Source organism: Cotesia typhae, unplaced genomic scaffold (assembly GCF_013202065.1).
Source record: "Cotesia typhae breed Kobodo isofemale line unplaced genomic scaffold, CoteBio_Ctyphae scaffold_13, whole genome shotgun sequence".
Taxonomy (NCBI): domain Eukaryota; kingdom Metazoa; phylum Arthropoda; class Insecta; order Hymenoptera; family Braconidae; genus Cotesia; species Cotesia typhae.
The window spans coordinates 5811447-5829602 of NW_027423774.1; the positions used below are offsets into that span (position 1 = coordinate 5811447).

Below are 18156 nucleotides of genomic sequence, written 5' to 3' on the forward strand. Positions count from 1 at the left end.
CCGGAAAGGAAAGTCTATTAGACTGCCTTCTGTCCGGCACAAGCGATCTTCTATTTCGCCGAAGATGAGCGGCATAATTACGCAGGTGTTTGGGCGTAAAATGCGCTAGCTCCGGATGCATATCACTCCAAAGAGTGTGCATCCGGGCCATATAGCCGCTCACCCCCGGCTCGCTACGTTGGTAGCACACCAAGAGATCGACTCTCAGTTCCTCCGTCCACTTAAAGTAAGTCCTTAAGGCGCCAGGGTCGTCATCATTCATCGGGTCCGGCGTGCTCCTCCCACCTGATGAATGGTCCTCATCCGAAAAGGACCGGTTGTGGGGAGCACTTCTGAGTTGGTATCTTGTGGTAACTCAGTTATTTCCATGCAGTGGGTAGTTGGCCCACTGCACGGGCTACGTCGTTCGCCTACAGACCTGATGTTATGGTCTGCGTTTCCCGCGATGCGCCGCTTGGAGGCCACGTAGCAAGCATCGCATTATTATTATTATTATTATTATTATTATTATTATTATTATTATTATTATTATTATTATTATTATCATTATTATTCCAACTTGAATTTTTTTTATAAATAAAAAAAAAAAGGACACTTAGGATAAAATATTTAATTTTTTTTTTCATCACAGAAAAATTTAATTTATATAAAATTTATTAATTAAAAATTAATTTTATAATAATATTTACAAATTTAAGAGTACATAAAAAAAAATTAAGTAATCAATATTTCTATATAAAAAATAATTTATAAAATAGGTACAGTAGCATAATAATAAAATAATAAATATAATTAAATTAAGTTTAAATAATTAAAGTTTGTCTTGAATGGCTTGTCTCAATTCTTCGGTGGCTTTAGCAACGTCTTGAACCTGTCTAGCCGTATGTGTGTCTACACGTATCACACAGTGCTGGATTGTTGAATTAGATCGTCTAACAGAGTTACCACTTCCGAATTTAGGTCGTGGAATTTTAACTCGTTGCACATCGCTTAACCATGACTCCATTATTGTTATTTATTTATTTTAATTATTATAAAAATAACAACAGTTATTTTACTCAATTTTTTACTCTAGAAATAAAAAATAAAATTAATTATTATGTAATATTTTATTTTTGTCAAATTTTATGACATTGCAAGACATTTGATAATTTTTTTAACAATAAATTAAATCTAGAAAATTATTTTAAATTTTTTTTCCTGTAATTTATTAATAAAAAAAATTATCAATGTTGGTATCATAAAATTTTATGTAAATAAAAATTTTTAAATAATATTTTCAAGAGTATATTTAATCTAGAAGTTGTCATAAAATTTTTTTTAAAAATATATGGATAGAGTAAAGTAAGATGAATGTTTTTTATAACCACTTATGTCTTAAAACGTGAAACCGGTTGAATATATATTATACATATATAATGTATTTTCCCAGGCTCAAGATCGTGTACCGTATTGGAAATACAGCTATACGTTTACTTTTATATATATGTATATATTTAACTTGATCTATTAAAATAATATTTATTAATTTTAAATTATAAGTTAAAAATTTTTATAAAATATTTAAAGAAGAAAAAAATGTAAATTTTTTATTTTAATTTTTTGGATATTAAAATTTAAATTAATTTATTTTAATAATAATAATAATAATAATAATAATAATAATAATAATAATAAAATACTTACAAGTGGAAAAAATTAAATCAATCATTAAAAAAATGAAATAAAAATTTGTGAATAATAAAATAAAACTAAACACTGATTTATAAATAATATATAAAAAAGACACAAAAATAAATATTAAATAATAAAAAAATAAAAAATAATAATATTAAAAGATGTAACTAGTGTCACTATGTTAAACTGAGAAAAGTCTATAGAAGACTGAAAACTCATGAGACTCATGAGTGAATTGACTTAACAGTTGAGTGTTGTGTTTGTATATTATTATTCTATATTGTATATATTGTATAGTAGATACCTACACAACACAGGTACTTTTAACTAAACAAGGACCGATTATGGTTGCAACAACAGTTGTCCAACAAAGATGTATATAAATATAACTGAGAGGATATTATGAACCTACAGGATGATAAAATAAGACAAAAAAAAAATTATAGTCAGTGAGGGAGTTAGGAAGTGAGTGAGAAATATTGTTTTGCTACACTGTTGCCAAGTTTTCACCTTAAATTTTATATTTTTATAAATTGTTTTATATTTTTTATTTATTTATTATTATTATTTTTTGGAGATTTATAATGACATAATTATATCATCAAAAATTTTTAATTTTATCAAAAAGTCAAATTTTAAGACACAATTATTATTATTATTATTATTATTATTATTGTTAGTGTTATTATTTCTGTAAGGAAGAAATTCTATTTATAATTTATCTGTAAAGAAAAAAAAACCGTATAAGTCAATCGGAGAAAGTTTTTAAAATGTCTTTTATGTGCTGATTTAACTACAAGATACTTTATTTAAATATTGAGGTCAATTATTTAAAACTCTTTTTTAATGCAACTCCAAAAAATCAAAAAATTTATATACATAAATATTTCTTCTTTATTCAATTTTAATTATTACTATTAATAATATTCATATAAAAATAATAAAATCTAAAATGGAAAGTTAAATGCTAGAAGAAGAAAAAAAAGTATTCTTCTTATTTGAATAAAAATCTAAATTTCTATTATATAAAAAAAAAAAAAATCAAGTAATAATAATGATGAAGATGATAATAATAATAATTATTGTTACTGGTGGGTTGGCCCTCTTTTAATGTGTGCATAGGAAAACGACGGCGTTTGCGAGAGTAGAGACGTCGAGATGATCGGTAATGGTCGTCGCGACCGCGATACTGAGGATGAGGAAGAAGGAAGGGAAGAAAGGAGCTCGGAGGGTGGAAGTGTAGGAGGTTTCGGTGGTTGGAGATCACACCTTCTTGGTGGTCTTACCCAACGTGTCAAGTCCTGGTATTGGGGCGCCAGACCCCTAGTAAGTTCACAGCCAAGAACTTCCGCACATATTTTTTTTTTTTTTTTTTTTTTAAATAACACATCACTCATTTATTATTATTATTATTATTATTATCAATTATCATTTATTACCTATTTTTCTATAATTAATTACGGACCGCACGCTTACGGATTAAATTTTATATTTTAATTTTTTTAAATAACTTTTATATTGTTGATTATAAAAAAAAAATTTTTTTTTTAAAATCAATTACAAAAGGGGTAAAAAAAAAACGGATTTTGCATGTACTTAGAGTTAATATATAGAATTAATTTTTGCTATTAAAACTAGATCTAATGCTGATTAAATTAGTAAATATTTATCAAGAACAATTATTTCTTTTAATTAATAATAATAATAATCAACAAATAAATTATTGATAAATAAAAATAAAATTTTTAATAATTGCACTTAATTCATTTATAGTTCACTAAAAAGTTCTTCAACTCTTTTTAATTTTTAAAATTTTTATTTCTTCTTTGTATTATTATTATTATTATTATTATTACTTAATATTTTATATTTTAATTAAATAAAAATTAAAAGCACGATTATTTAGATTTGTATTGGGCATGCTTTCACAAAACACATTACAAAAAAAAAAAAAAAAAAAAACAATTATTTTTATTGAGAGTTGAAGAATAAAAACGTGCACTTCAAAAAATCATATCACAAAGCTTTAATTATAAATTTTTTATTAATACACTAAAAATAATTTATACTATTATTTATTTATATTATTTAATAATTATAAATTTTAAATAAATATAAATCTAAACACCACCACTCTCCGAGCACCAAAACACCCTACCAAATTATTATTATAATTATTATCTCTATCAGCAAGCATGTCTTGACTTTTCTACTTTTTATCATACTTTTCAATTCTATTTAATTACTAAAAATAATATTAATCTTATTTATTAAAATATAAACAATAATAATAAATATAAAAAAATAAATATAATAAATAAATAAGCACAAATTACTCTAAATGCAATAATACAAACAGTAGTAAGCCTTATTATTTTGTTGTTACTATTATTATTATTATTATTATTATTATTATTATTATTATTATTTGTTGTTATTGTTGTTGTTGATAAAAAACTTTAAGTTTGCATTGTATGAATAATAATTAATTAGGGGGGGATCTGGTGTTGTTTAATAAAAATAGGAGCTTGCGCACAAATTGTCTCGAAGTTTTGATATGCAAGAAGCGCAATTAATGGAAGAAGGGGCCACTAAATCGGGTGGGACCACCGGTAATCAAAGTGGAAATGGACCACCAAGACGTCATCACAGCGCACAAAGATTATCTCGCAATGATATTGGGGAGAGACTTCAAAAAGATGGTGCTCTTGTTGTACCAGATCATCAGGGTAATTTACGTATTACTGTTAAAAAAACTAAGTCAATACTAGGCATTGCTATTGAAGGCGGTGCTAATACTAAACATCCATTACCACGTATTATTAATATACATGTGAGTGTTTTTTTTTTATTTTAATTTGTAATCTTTATTTTTTTTTTAAATACATAAAATAATAAGTATTGATTAATTTTTATTTTTAAGGATAATGGAGCTGCTTTTGAAGCTGGTGGTCTTGAAGTTGGACAATTGATACTTGAAGTTGATGGCAATAAAGTTGAAGGTAAAATTATTTGGTTTTTAACATGAAATATTTTTTATTTATTACTAGCAACCTTGCAGTCACTGTGTGACTGCCGTGACTTGTGAACTATAAATAAATTAAATTTTGCTTTATTAAATAATGATTTTTGTTAAATGGCACTGTACTTTCTTAAATATTGACGTTTTTAAAAATATAAGCTCATCCCGATGTTACACTCATCAAGAGCTTTCATTTGAGTACCCACATGCATTTTTGATATATTTTTCATATATTTATATATATAACATATAAATATATAAAATATATGAAAAATTGATGTGGGTATTCAATGAAAGGTCTCGATGAGTGTAATGTCGGGATGAGCTTATATCTTTAAAAATGTAAATATTTTACAAGATACAAGGTCATTTCTTAAATAATGACTTTTGTTAAATTGCACTGTACTTCCTTAAATATTGACGTTTTTAAAGATATAAGCCCATCCTGATATTACACTCATCAAGGGCTTTCATCTGAGTACCCACATCAATTTTTCATATATTTTATATATTTATATATATTATATATATGTATATATGAAAAATATATGTAGGTACTCAAATGAAAGCTCTTGATGAGTATAACATCGGGATGAGCTTACGTCTTTAAAAATGTCAATGGTTCACTAGATATTTGTTAAAATGCTCTATACTTTCTTAACTACTGACATTTTTAGAGATATAAGCTCATCCCGAAGTTACACTCATTAAGAGCTTTCATTTGAGTACGCACATGTATTTTTGATATATTTATATATATGATATATATGATATATATATAAATATATAAAATATATGAAAAAATGATGTGGGTACTCAAATGAAAGGTCTCGATGAGTGTAACATCGGAATGAGCTTATATCTTTAAAAATGTCAATAGTTCACAAGATACAAGGTCATTTCTTAAATATGTATCTAGAGATAATGCATTTTCGAATTCAGCTTAAATACTTATCTTAATAAATTGACTGTCAGTGAGAATGATATGAAACCTTGAAAAGGCACTAAATTTTAGTAAAAAAAATTTTTTTTCATCTTCTTAATAAGATAAATTATTATTATATTTTTTGATTTATAAAAAATCTTGTATAATAATATCATTAATTGTAGAAGTATTATTAATATTATTATTATCGATAAAAAAAATTTTCTAAATAAAATAAAATGTATCTATTTTAGGACTACATCATCAAGAAGTAGCACGACTTATCGCCGAATCATTTGCCAGACGTGACCGAAATGAAATAGAGTTCCTGGTGGTAGAGGCTAAAAAAAGTAATTTAGAACCAAAGCCTACGGCTTTAATATTCTTGGAAGCGTAGCAAGAATCTCCCACCTCTGAGCCGGAACCACCGTAATATAATTCCAAATTTATTAACAATTAATTATTATTAATAGTTATATCAGAGGTATTATTATTATTACCATTATTATTATAATGATTATAATTTTAATATTTAAAGATGACCTCAAAGGAGCTGAGACCTGATATTAATAATCACATTAATTTTTTTTATATATTATCAAATATTTATTTATAAAATCTAAAGTTTCCAAGACCGGCTTACGAGGGTGGGATAATTACTAAATACTAAATAAATATCCGTAAATTTAAATTTGGCTTAGGCCTGATTATTAAATAAATAAATTAATTTATTTATTTATTTATTGACTTTCGAAGCAATGAGGCGACTGATATCAAACATATATAAATGATATTAAACATAAATGTAAATTTAAAATCGGGCTTTTATAATTAAATAAAATAATATATTATATATAATTACATTAATAATAATAATAATAATATTAACAAAAGCCATTTAATGAAATAAAAATAATAGGTCGCCAATTGTGCCAAACTACTTCCAAGGACCTCAATAAAATTTATATCAAAAACAACTACTTAATTACTTAATTACATATTACTTGGTACTTGTTTACTTAAAATACTCACTTACTTAATATGATAAAAGAATAATTATTTATTTGAAATGATTAATGCATAAAACCGTTGATTAAATGATAATTAAGTTTCAACGTCAATAACTTTGTTGAATTTGTTATTTATATTACTTGTTATAATTGTCATTAATATATATAGTATATAAGTTGTATAAATAATAAATAATTAATTAAGTCATGGCAATTTAATTATAAGAAATGTTGATGCTTAAATAATATAGTATATATGTTTATGTAAATAACTGATTAATTAGAAGAAAAAAAAAATTAGTATATTTTATTTTTTTTTTTTCTTGCCTATTATAAATAAATAATTTTATGCAAAATAAGTAAATTAATAATTATATCATTTATATCAAGTATAGAGATTTAAAAAAAAATTATTATAAAAACAAGAAGTAGAAGAGAAGTGAAAGACATTGTGTACAACAACGGTATCGAGCACTACTTTGGTAAATTTTTTTTTTTTTTATTATTATCATTATTTAATAATAAAATTATATGTTTAGATAAGTAATTTTTAAGTTTAAAATAAACACACACTTTTTGAAGTATCAAATGTGTGATCAATGTGCCAAACATTTTCAACTATTATTGTGTTAGTTTAAATTATTTAGTTAATTATAAATAGTTATATTTATTTATTTGTGAGAAAAAAATTAAATTAAGTAGTCAAGTGCACGGAAAAAATAAAATTACACTGCATATTCTTCCGTATTATACTCAGTGTTATCTGTGGTGAAAAAAAATTTCAGATAATATCAAATATAATCCAGATTATATTTGATATTATCTGAAATTTTTTTCACCACAGATTACACTGAGTATTATCTGGGAGAATATGCAGTGTAATTTTGTTCTTTCTGTGTGTATTGTAAAAAAAAAAAAAAAAAATCAAGAATGAATGATAAAACAAATAAATTGTAATTGTCACGCAGCGTTGAGACTATAATGAGAATGAGTATCCTTGTGGATAAAAAATACGTTCAAGTTAACGGTAATTATTGTCATCATTATTATTATTATGTTCTTTTCTTTTAAATCAGTGATCAATACTTAAAAAAAAAAAAAAAAACAAGGATGAATGGACTGGATTACAAAAATTTTTAGTTGACACGCACAATAAAATCACTGATACTCGCACTGCTTTACATATAAAAATAAAAATAAAAATAAATGCTAAAATAAAATATTAATAAAATTACAACTTGATTAAATACTAATTATAAATATTAAGTGGGTGAAATGTTTAATAATATTAAAATAATAAATAATAAGAATATGAAATATTTTTATAAGCGGCTAACCTGGGGAGGCAGATATTTATTTATTTATTTTATTATTTGTTTTTTCATTTATTTTTCTGCATATCCGACAATGCCTTATCGCTTTATGTGTTGGTTATTTTTATGAATATATGTATATGTATATGTATGTATTTATAATTAGTAAAATGAAAGAAAAAAATAAAGTTAAACAATTATTTACATTCAGAGAATATGTTATATTAATAATCGTAATAAAAATATTGAGGAATATAAAAAACACTGACTTAAAAAAAATATTGATAAATTTATTATAATTATTATTTGTCATAAATTTTTTGTTTTTTGTGGTGAGTCTAATTATTGTTATTATTATTATTAAATCAAGTGTTGAAAATTATAAAATATATATATATATATATATATATATATATATATATATATATATATATATATATATATATATATATATATATATATATATATATATCAAAATTTATAATTTATTCTTATGAAAATAATTTATTATATTTATTTAGAAAATTACTCTTCTCATTAATTAATTTCTGAAAAATTTGATAAAGAAAAAATCAACTATAAAAATCTAGAAATTTTTTTTTATAATTTTATATATAGTTTTTATAATAATAATTATGAAAATTAATGAAGATAATAATAATGATAACTTTTAATATTTATTTTTTCTAAAGACTGGTTTTATAATACTTTATATTTGTAGTTTTTTATTGACTGAAGGGAAATATAGGCTAAAAATATTATGAAAAATGAGAGAAAAATTTTTTGTATTAAACTGGATAGCCAATAAAAAAATTCAAAATATCAAGTATTATAAAACCAGCCTGTAGAAAAAATAAATATCAAAAAAAGTATACCATCGGCTTTAAAAATGTATTGACAGGAGGTCAAGGAATCAAAAATTAACATCATACTATATTAGAACTACAATTCATGGTTGGGTTTATCATTAGTACACGGAAAAAACAAGATGACACTGAATATCATCCTAGATTATACTAAGTGAAAAAAATTTTTTTAGATAGTAACTAGTATAATCCAGATTATAATGAGTATAATCTAGATTATAATGAGTATAATCTAGATTATAATGAGTATAATCTAGATATCACGCAGTATAATCTAGGTTTTTGTAGCTACTATCTGAAATTTTTTTTACCCCACATATCACTGAGTATAATCTGGGATGATATCCAGTGTCATTTTTTTATTTCCGTGTAGGTGACTGAATACTAATTGTGGACAGTGTCTCGGATAGCTTAACAGGTTGAGCCTTTGGCGCCAAACCAAAAGATCCAGGTTCGAGTCCTGGTCTGATACGTCTGAATTATTTTTTCAGTCAAATTTATCTTTAACAGCCGATCCCATCTATTTCTCGCGTCACACTCACGACGAAAAACGGCACTATTCTTGTTGCACTCGTGATAATAAAGCTAATTGCAGTTTTATGTTTTTCTTCTAAACAAATGAAAATTTCGAAAAAACCGCTCTCTCTAATATAAAATAGATATCTAAAAAATTTTTTACGTAGCAGAGTGTTTTTTTCAAAAATCTTCTTTGTTTAGGAGAAAAATGAAAACTTGCAATCATAAGGACCGGCTCTTAATGACAAATTTAGATATGAATTGACGATAAATTGTTTATGTCTGGAGGAAATACAAATTAACAATATTATGAAAAATTAGAGTCAAAATTGTTGTATTAATTTGGACATCCAATAAAAAACTAAAAACTAAAAATTAAAATAATAATAAATAAGATTAAAATTTTTCCTCAAAGAATTCAAGTCAAATTATTTAATTTAGGATACAAGATTTCTTCTTCAAATCTGATCTAATCACGTTTAAAAAAATATCATTCAAATGAAGCACACTGAGAAAAAAAAATCCTTTTACTCAATTAACAATTTCTTGGTTCAAGAAACTCGATAACGATAACGAAAATATTCTATTATTATTAATTATTAATTTCTAAAGAGAAGAGCTTCAATATTTATCTTTGGATAATAGATAAATAAGAGAATTTTTAAAAGGCTTTATTTAAATTAAGTAAAAATTATTTTAATCAATTTAACAAATTCTTGAGCTAAGAATATATATTCTTGAAAATTTTCAAGAACATAAATTCTTGTATCAAGAAAATTTTCTAAATAAAAGTATTTTTTTTCTCAGTGTAATAGTAGAAAAATTAGAACTTTTAATTTTTATTTAAAAGTACAAAATTTTCCACTTAATTATAATTTAATACTGATAATAATAAATTGGTATGTAGAAAAATTGATAGTTCTATCAATAATATGTTCCTTGGTTTATTCTACTCAAGGTTTAAAGACAATGACTCAGTTATATATTCATCACATTGTCCAGTAATGAGCGACAATTTACCAAGAGTGACTTTTACGAAATTAAAACAAAATGTAAATATCATTTTATTTTAAAATTCTGAGTAATTGGCTCAATTTACCGAGCTCAAATATTTTCTTACGTTGTTCCATAAATTATTTCCAACAACCAGACTCATTAAACATATATCGCAATATTTAATAATGATAAAATTAATTTTGTTGATTTTTAAAATTTTTAATCGTTACCTGTGCACAAATTTCATCATTGCCCAGTAATTACAGTCCGGAATTTATTTTCCAAAAAAAATAAACACAAATTTATTTATTTTTTTTTTGTTTCTTCTTTTCCTTATTCTGAATCCTAAAAGAATAAATCTAAATTAATATAATTTATCTTCACGTCAAGTTTTTTATTTAAAAAAAAAAAACTTGAATATTTTTTTTTTAAACATATTAAGGATAAAATGTTAATCGTGCAATGAATTGGAAAAAAAAATTATTTAAATATTTCACAATTGCTTATCAGTAAATTAGCATTGATAAAAATATGCTTTATTTAATTTGGTACAGAAATATTATTTTGCGATTGAATTCATTTTATGACTTCAAACTAAAAAAAAAAAAAAAAAAAAAAAAAACACTTTTTATAAATATATTTTGCACAATTACTATAAATATTATTTATTCATTACCATTTTTTTCAATAAAGTATTTAAAAAAATATTTATAAAGCATATTAAATTTTCTTACTATTTTTTTTTAGGTTAATGACATTGTTTTAGTTAATGAAGAAAATAAATAGCTACCTGTATTAATAAATGATTAAATCTGAGTAGTAAATCTGAAACAAAGAAGAAAATATCATTATTATTTATAAATAAATAAAAAAATAACAAAATAAGATTAAAATACCGCTTTAAAATTATGATGAGTCACAAAATTGACCAAAACCTTCAATGGCGCCCAAACGACTGTTTACTTTGACGGTTTAACCTTAAATTTAAACAAATACAAAATGGCGAGCCTCCAGCTCTTCTAGTCACTAACTAAATAATAAATAAAGAAAAAAAAATATTTAAAAGTGTAATTAATAAAAAAATATTAATAATGAATTTGAGTTCCACATTAAATTTAAAAATTTTGATAGTAACAAGCTGGATGTATAAAACTCAATAATTATTATTATAGAAATATTTTTATGAGGGTGTTGATAAATTTTTTTAACTATTAAAAATAAAATTAATATATTGCAATTGTAATAGCTTGCATGGATGTAAAACACATGTAAAATAAAATTTAAATATAATTTAATTAAATAATAAGCATCGCAGATGGTCGATTCACTGATTTTTGTAATCAATGTAAATAAAAAAAAAAAAAAAATTAAAAAAAAGGGGGCAGGTATTAACTTTTGCCGCACGTATAAAAGACGGAGAGACAAGACTTTGGAACAAATAATCGTATATGAGAAACTGACAATAGTTTGTGAACTTAAGACAACCAAGGAAAACTTAAGCAAAAGAGTCTTAAGTTAAACATCAAAAGTCAAAATGAAGAAATTTACCTTCATACTTTTGGCCATAAGTGCCCTGGGTGAGTTTAACAATTTATTTACTAATTTATCAGCTATGCAATCATTTAACTCGAAACTAATAGATAAAATTTTTAGCAATATCTACATGTCAATCAACAAACAGTGGTACTCAAGCGTCAGCACAATCTAAAAGTCATAGTTCAAGTCAAGCATCAGCCAATAGTGGAATGACAGGTATGATTGGAGGATATGAACCATACTATGGATATGATGATTGTGAAGATGAATCAGAGGGTGATTCTTACTCTGGCTCCGAAGCAGAATCATCGAGTAACTCTAGTTCATCTGCGGGATCAAACAGCGGTGGTGGATCTGGTGCAAATTCTGGATCAGGCGCCGACGCTGGATCAGGCGCGAGTTCTGGATCAGGAGCCAATGCTGGTTCAAGCGCCAGTGCTGGATCAGGCGCGAGTTCTGGATCAGGAGCCAGTGCTGGATCAGGAGCCAGTGCTGGATCAGACGCCAGTGCTGGATCAGGTGCCAGTGCTGGATCAGGCGCCAGTGCTGGATCAGACGCCAGTACAGGATCAGGCGCGAGTTCTGGATCAGGAGCCAATGCTGGTTCAAGCGGCAGTGCTGGATCAGGCGCCAGTGCTGGATCAGACGCCAGTGCTGGATCAGGCGCCAGTGCTGGATCAGACGCCAGTGCTGGATCAGGCGCGAGTTCTGGATCAGGCGCGAGTTCTGGATCAGGAGCCAATGCTGGTTCAAGCGGCAGTGCTGGATCAGGCGCCAGTGCTGGATCAGACGCCAGTGCTGGATCAGGCGCCAGTGCTGGATCAGACGCCAGTGCTGGATCAGGCGCGAGTTCTGGATCAGGCGCGAGTTCTGGATCAGGAGCCAATGCTGGTTCAAGCGGCAGTGCTGGATCAGGCGCCAGTACTGGATCAGACGCCAGTGCTGGATCAGGAGCCAGTGCTGGATCAGGAGCCAGTGCTGGATCAGGCGCGAGTTCTGGATTAGGAGCCAATGCTGGATCAGGAGCCAATGCTGGATCAGGCGCCAGTGCTGGATCAGACGCCAGTGCTGGATCAGGCGCGAGTTCTGGATCAGGAGCCAATGCTGGTTCAAGCGGCAGTGCTGGATCAGGCGCCAGTACTGGATCAGACGCCAGTGCTGGATCAGGAGCCAGTGCTGGATCAGGAGCCAGTGCTGGATCAGGCGCGAGTTCTGGATCAGGAGCCAATGCTGGATCAGGAGCCAATGCTGGATCAGGCGCCAGTGCTGGATCAGGCGCCAGTGCTGGATCAGACGCCAGTGCTGGATCAGACGCCAGTGCTGGATCAGACGCCAGTGCTGGATCAGGAGCCAGTGCTGGATCAGGAGCCAGTGCTGGATCAGAAGCCAATGCTGGATCAGGAGCCAGTGCTGGATCAGGCGCCAGTGCTGGATCAGACGCCAGTGCTGGATCAGGAGCCAGTGCTGGATCAGGAGCCAATGCTGGATCAGACGCCAGTGCTGGATCAGGCGCCAGTGCTGGATCAAGCAGCAGTGGTGGATCGGAAGCTGATTCTGGATCAGGCGCCAGTGCTGGATCAGGCGCGAGTTCTGGATCAGGAGCCAATGCTGGATCAAGCGGCAGTGGTGGATCAGGCGCAAGTGCTGGATCGGACACCAGTTCTGAATCAGATGCTAATGCTGGATCAAGCAGCAGTGGTGGATCGGAAGCTGATTCTGGATCAGGCGCCAGTGCTGGATCAGGCGCGAGTTCTGGATCAGGAGCCAATGCTGGATCAAGCGGCAGTGGTGGATCAGGCGCAAGTGCTGGATCGGACGCCAGTTCTGAATCAGAAGCTGATGCTGGATCAAGCAGCAGTGGTGGATCAGGCGGCGATGGATCAGACGCAAGTTCTGAATCGAACACCAGTTCTGAATCAGATGCTAATGCTGGATCAAGCAGCAGTGCTGGATCAGGCGCGAGTTCTGGATCGGGCGCAAGTTCTGAATCAAGTGCCAATGCTGGATCAAGCGCCAATGCTGGATCAAGCGGCAATGGTGGATCAGACGCAAGTGCTGGATCAAACGCCAGTTCTGACTCAAGCGCTAATGCTGGATCTAACGACAGTGGTGGATCAGACGCGAATGCTGAATCAAACGCCAGTTCTGAATCAAACGCCAATGCTGGTTCAAACGGCAGTGGTGAATCAGGCGCAAGTGCTGGATCAAGCGCCAGTTCTGAAGCAAGCGCCAATGCTGGTTCAAACGGCAGTGGTGGATCAGGCGCAAATGCTGGATCGGGCGCAAGTTCTGGATCAAGTGCCAATGCTGGATCAAGCGGCAATGGTGGATCGGACGCTGGTTCTGGATCAGGCGCCAGTGCTGGATCAAGTGCCAATGCTGGATCAAGTGCCAATGCTGGATCAAGCAGCAATGGTGGATCGGACGCTAGTTCTGGATCAGGCGCCAGTGCTGGATCAAGTGCCAATGCTGGATCAAGTGCCAATGCTGGATCAAGCAGCAATGGTGGATCGGACGCTAGTTCTGGATCAGGCGCCAGTGCTGGATCAAGTGCCAATGCTGGATCAAGTGCCAATGGTGGATCGGACGCTGGTTCTGAATCAGGCGCCAGTGCTGGATCAAGTGCCAATGCTGGATCAAGTGCCAATTCTGGATCAAGCAGCAATGGTGGATCGGACGCTAGTTCTGGATCAGGCGCCAGTGCTGGATCAAGTGCCAATGCTGGATCAAGTGCCAATGGTGGATCGGACGCTGGTTCTGGATCAGGCGCCAGTGCTGGATCAAGTGCCAATGCTGGATCAAGTGCCAATGCTGGATCAAGCAGCAATGGTGGATCGGACGCTAGTTCTGGATCAGGCGCCAGTGCTGGATCAAGTGCCAATGCTGGATCAAGTGCCAATGGTGGATCGGACGCTGGTTCTGGATCAGGCGCCAGTGCTGGATCAAGTGCCAATGCTGGATCAAGTGCCAATGCTGGATCGGACGCTAGTTCTGGATCAGGCGCCAGTGCTGGATCAAGTGCCAATGCTGGATCAAGTGCCAATGGTGGATCGGACGCTGGTTCTGGATCAGGCGCCAGTGCTGGATCAAGTGCCAATGCTGGATCAAGTGCCAATGCTGGATCAAGTGCCAATGCTGGATCAAGCAGCAATGGTGGATCGGACGCTAGTTCTGGATCAGGCGCCAGTGCTGGATCAAGTGCCAATGCTGGATCAAGTGCCAATGCTGCATCAAGCGGCAATGGTGGATCGGACGCTGGTTCTGGATCAGGCGCAAGTGCTGAATCAAGCGCCAGTTCTGAATCAAGCGCCAATGCTGGATCAAACGGCAGTGGTGGATCTGGCTCTGGCAGTGGATCAACCGCGAGGTCAAGTTCCTATTCTAGTTCACGCGCAACATCCGGTTCTTATGCCGGATCAAAACCTATGGGCACAACAGGCGCTCGTTCTCAAGCTCATGCTAGCAGTTATTCTGGTTCAGGATCACGCTCTTCATCTTCTTAGTAATTTAGATTAATATCCATTTATATGTAACATAAATTATTGATAAGTTTCTCAAAATAGGATGAAATATTGATTTTTGTTAAATTTATAAAGATTATTTGTGTAATTTTTTCATTTATTCGAGTAATATTAAAAATTTATTTAACTGTATTAATCAATTTTCAATGTATATTAATTTACACCTATATTTTCCTATTGTAAGCAGCAATATTATATTCTACATTCATCATCATTCATTATGATAGTTATTATGGAATTATGTAACATAGTCGTCGATTCATCAACATGTATATATTATTATATGTTACTCTTATATATTGTTCTCGAAAAAAATTTATATAAAATAAATCTCTTATTAACTACTTCAAGAATCTCGATAATTAATTTTTCCATTAATGAAATTTTAAAAGTTATCAAATTTTTCATTAATTATCGCTATTAATATTATTTTTATTTGAATTATTAAACTATAATATAACAACAACTAATTAATGCAATGACGATAAGGTGTCTAGTAAATTTTTTTTCCATCATTGATTGTCACTGTAATGTCCGTGGCGCATGTTAATTGTAAAAATGTATCATTCATACTTAATTTAACAAATTTTTTTATTTACTGACGTATTTAGCAGGAAAAAAAAATTTGAGTAATAAAATAAATATAAACTTTAAAATGTGACAGCAATGATGGAGAATTATAATGAATTTTATTTGATATAAAAATTAATTTAAATTTTATCCTTAAAAAATATAATTTTATCAAAGAAAAAATGGCGGCTTATCACATATAATAACAATTTAATATTTGTGAAAATAATATTTAACCTAACAACGTCGGCAGACAGACGTCGTTTTAATATTTTTTATTATTTTTTTAAATAAAAAATGACGTTTTATTTGTTAAGTTTTGTTTGTTAAGTAGTATAAAAGTGCAAGGATGGTAATGTCTCGAGACCAATTTGTCTTTGACGACCAGAGTGTTCATTGGAGGTATAGTGACAAAAAACCTAAAATAATGAGAGGATTCTTAATCGTATCACTGGCTGTGCTCGCCATAGGTATGTCAATTACATCTATCAATAATACTAAATTTTATTTATTTAAAAATAAATAAAACTGATTAATAATTTTAATGTTTAATATTCTAGCAGTTACAGTGATAAAGGCTGATGATGCAGCTGCAGCAGCTGGAGCTGCGGCAGGTTCAGCAGCTGGAGCTGCAGCTCCTGCAGCAGCTGGAACGCCCGCAGCAGCTGCAGCACCTGGAGCTGCAGCTTCAAGTGCAGCCGGAACTGTTGCTGCTGCTACAAGCGGTCCTACAGGAAGTTCTGCCAATGCTGGTAGCAGTTCACAAGCAAGCTCTTTTGCTGGAGTTATTCCTGGTGGTAATTTGATTGGTCGAATCTGGACTTTGGCCAAAAATGACTGGTTGGACCCAATGCTCGGGTAGTATTCCAATAATGAGGCCAATGTTAGTCCTTTTACAATAATAAACTATCTACTTTACATTTAATTCATTAATTGTCTAAATTGTCTCTTTAATTGGAAATAAAATAATTTGTATTGATTAGATTAGTAGATTTTTCTTCTAAATCATTTATTTATGATCTATTTGTCAGCTAAATGATTAGGCCCCAGTAATTAATTTAATGATACTGAAATTAACAGACATCTGTCAATTTTTTGGAACTCTATAACAATTAAATAAATATGAAAAAATTTTACATCTAAAAATTGAAAGTAATTAGAAGTGCAAATTTTTTAAAATATTTTTTTGTATAATTGATTTGTAATAAAAATAAAAAAAAAAAATTTCACATCGCTTTGTTTGATTTTGGAGCCATGGCTCCCTCAAGACCATCATACACTGAAAGACAGCCCTGGTTAAAAATACTGATTGAAAAGAATTGAGAAGCGGTCACTCCATGCAAACTGTATATCTATATATACAAACAAAAGAATTGAAATTATTGAAAAAAATTCGAATTTCATCATTTTTAATTCTTTTCAATCAATATTTTCAAACAAGGAGTTTTATTAAATATTAATAAAGAATTATTTGTATATAGTAAAACACGTACTTGGTTCATGCGTATTTCCTTAAGAAACAAACAGGCAATGAAATAGTCTCTTCTTGCTCTCAGTTTGAGCCAACCTAGTTTTTTGTAAAACGGTGTCATATGTTCAAGTTTTGAGATTTTATATATAAATCTAATACACCAATATACTTATGTATGTTAAAGGTTTTGTTATAATGAATAATTATTTATTATATGTACATAAACTTTAAAATAAAATATAATGGTTACTTACCATAAATTTTATCAGATTTTTTTGTGAAGATATTATTATCCTTGTTTTGATTTTGTAGGTTTTTTGATTAAAGTAAAATTACTCCAATAATAATTTCTTCAATACATACAATTGAAACGCGCGTTATAATGTTTAACCCTAAAATTTATTGAACATAAATAATAATAAAAATAAAAAATATAAATCATCTTACCTTTGTTAAAAATTTGACCATGTGAAAATTAATAAAAATTAGAAGTCAAAATTTTTAGTAGCATTTTTTTGTTGTAAAAATTTAAAAAATTGACAGCTAGCAGTCAATCAGCTGACTAACAATTTTTTAATTTTTATAAAAAAAAATATTTTTAAATAATGTTCAGTAATTTTTTTTAATCTCTAGGCGTTCAATTTTTTTTATAATTAATTAGCAATAAAAATATCATACTGAAGTTAGCCACCAGCTGTTAATTTCAAAAATTATTTTAATAAATTAATTACAT

General features: G+C 30.0%; 4 protein-coding genes across 6 annotated transcripts in view; 3 read left to right on the forward strand and 1 right to left on the reverse strand.

The window, feature by feature from the left end:
• Nucleotides 1-8151, forward strand: part of Dysc (whirlin protein dyschronic) — a 22461-nt gene extending 14310 nt beyond the window's left edge. The window contains exons 9-12 of the mRNA XM_074255188.1: nt 2800-3003; nt 4202-4510; nt 4601-4679; nt 5879-8151. Coding sequence (XP_074111289.1) covers nt 2800-3003; nt 4202-4510; nt 4601-4679; nt 5879-6021 — 735 coding nt within the window. The 3' untranslated portion in view covers nt 6022-8151. The remainder of the gene's footprint in view (nt 1-2799; nt 3004-4201; nt 4511-4600; nt 4680-5878) is intronic.
• LOC141534461 (uncharacterized) lies at nt 135-12178 on the reverse strand. 3 transcript variants are annotated; one of them, XM_074253822.1, is made up of 5 exons: nt 12149-12178; nt 11222-11302; nt 11116-11150; nt 10556-10670; nt 135-1071 (listed from the first exon to the last, which is right to left on the reverse strand). In XM_074253822.1, the coding sequence occupies exon 5, from the start codon at nt 1004-1006 to the stop codon at nt 812-814; it is 195 nt and encodes a 64-aa protein (XP_074109923.1). In that variant the 5' UTR covers nt 1007-1071; nt 10556-10670; nt 11116-11150; nt 11222-11302; nt 12149-12178; the 3' UTR covers nt 135-811. The 3 variants fall into 3 exon arrangements, with proteins under 3 accessions (XP_074109923.1, XP_074109922.1, XP_074109924.1); XM_074253821.1 differs by lacking the exons at nt 10556-10670; nt 11116-11150; nt 11222-11302; nt 12149-12178 and adding an exon at nt 1687-2137; XM_074253823.1 differs by lacking the exons at nt 10556-10670; nt 11116-11150; nt 11222-11302; nt 12149-12178 and adding an exon at nt 1368-1394.
• On the forward strand, nt 7021-17095 carry LOC141534460 (uncharacterized). Its single transcript, XM_074253820.1, has 3 exons — nt 7021-7116; nt 16287-16422; nt 16513-17095. Exons 2-3 carry the CDS (start codon nt 16302-16304, stop codon nt 16812-16814), a joined length of 423 nt encoding a protein of 140 aa, XP_074109921.1. The 5' UTR covers nt 7021-7116; nt 16287-16301; the 3' UTR covers nt 16815-17095.
• LOC141534462 (uncharacterized) lies at nt 11852-15694 on the forward strand. Its single transcript, XM_074253824.1, has 3 exons — nt 11852-11902; nt 11979-12548; nt 12633-15694. Exons 1-3 carry the CDS (start codon nt 11860-11862, stop codon nt 15362-15364), a joined length of 3345 nt encoding a protein of 1114 aa, XP_074109925.1. The 5' UTR covers nt 11852-11859; the 3' UTR covers nt 15365-15694.
• Nucleotides 17096-18156: the final 1061 nt, after the last annotated feature.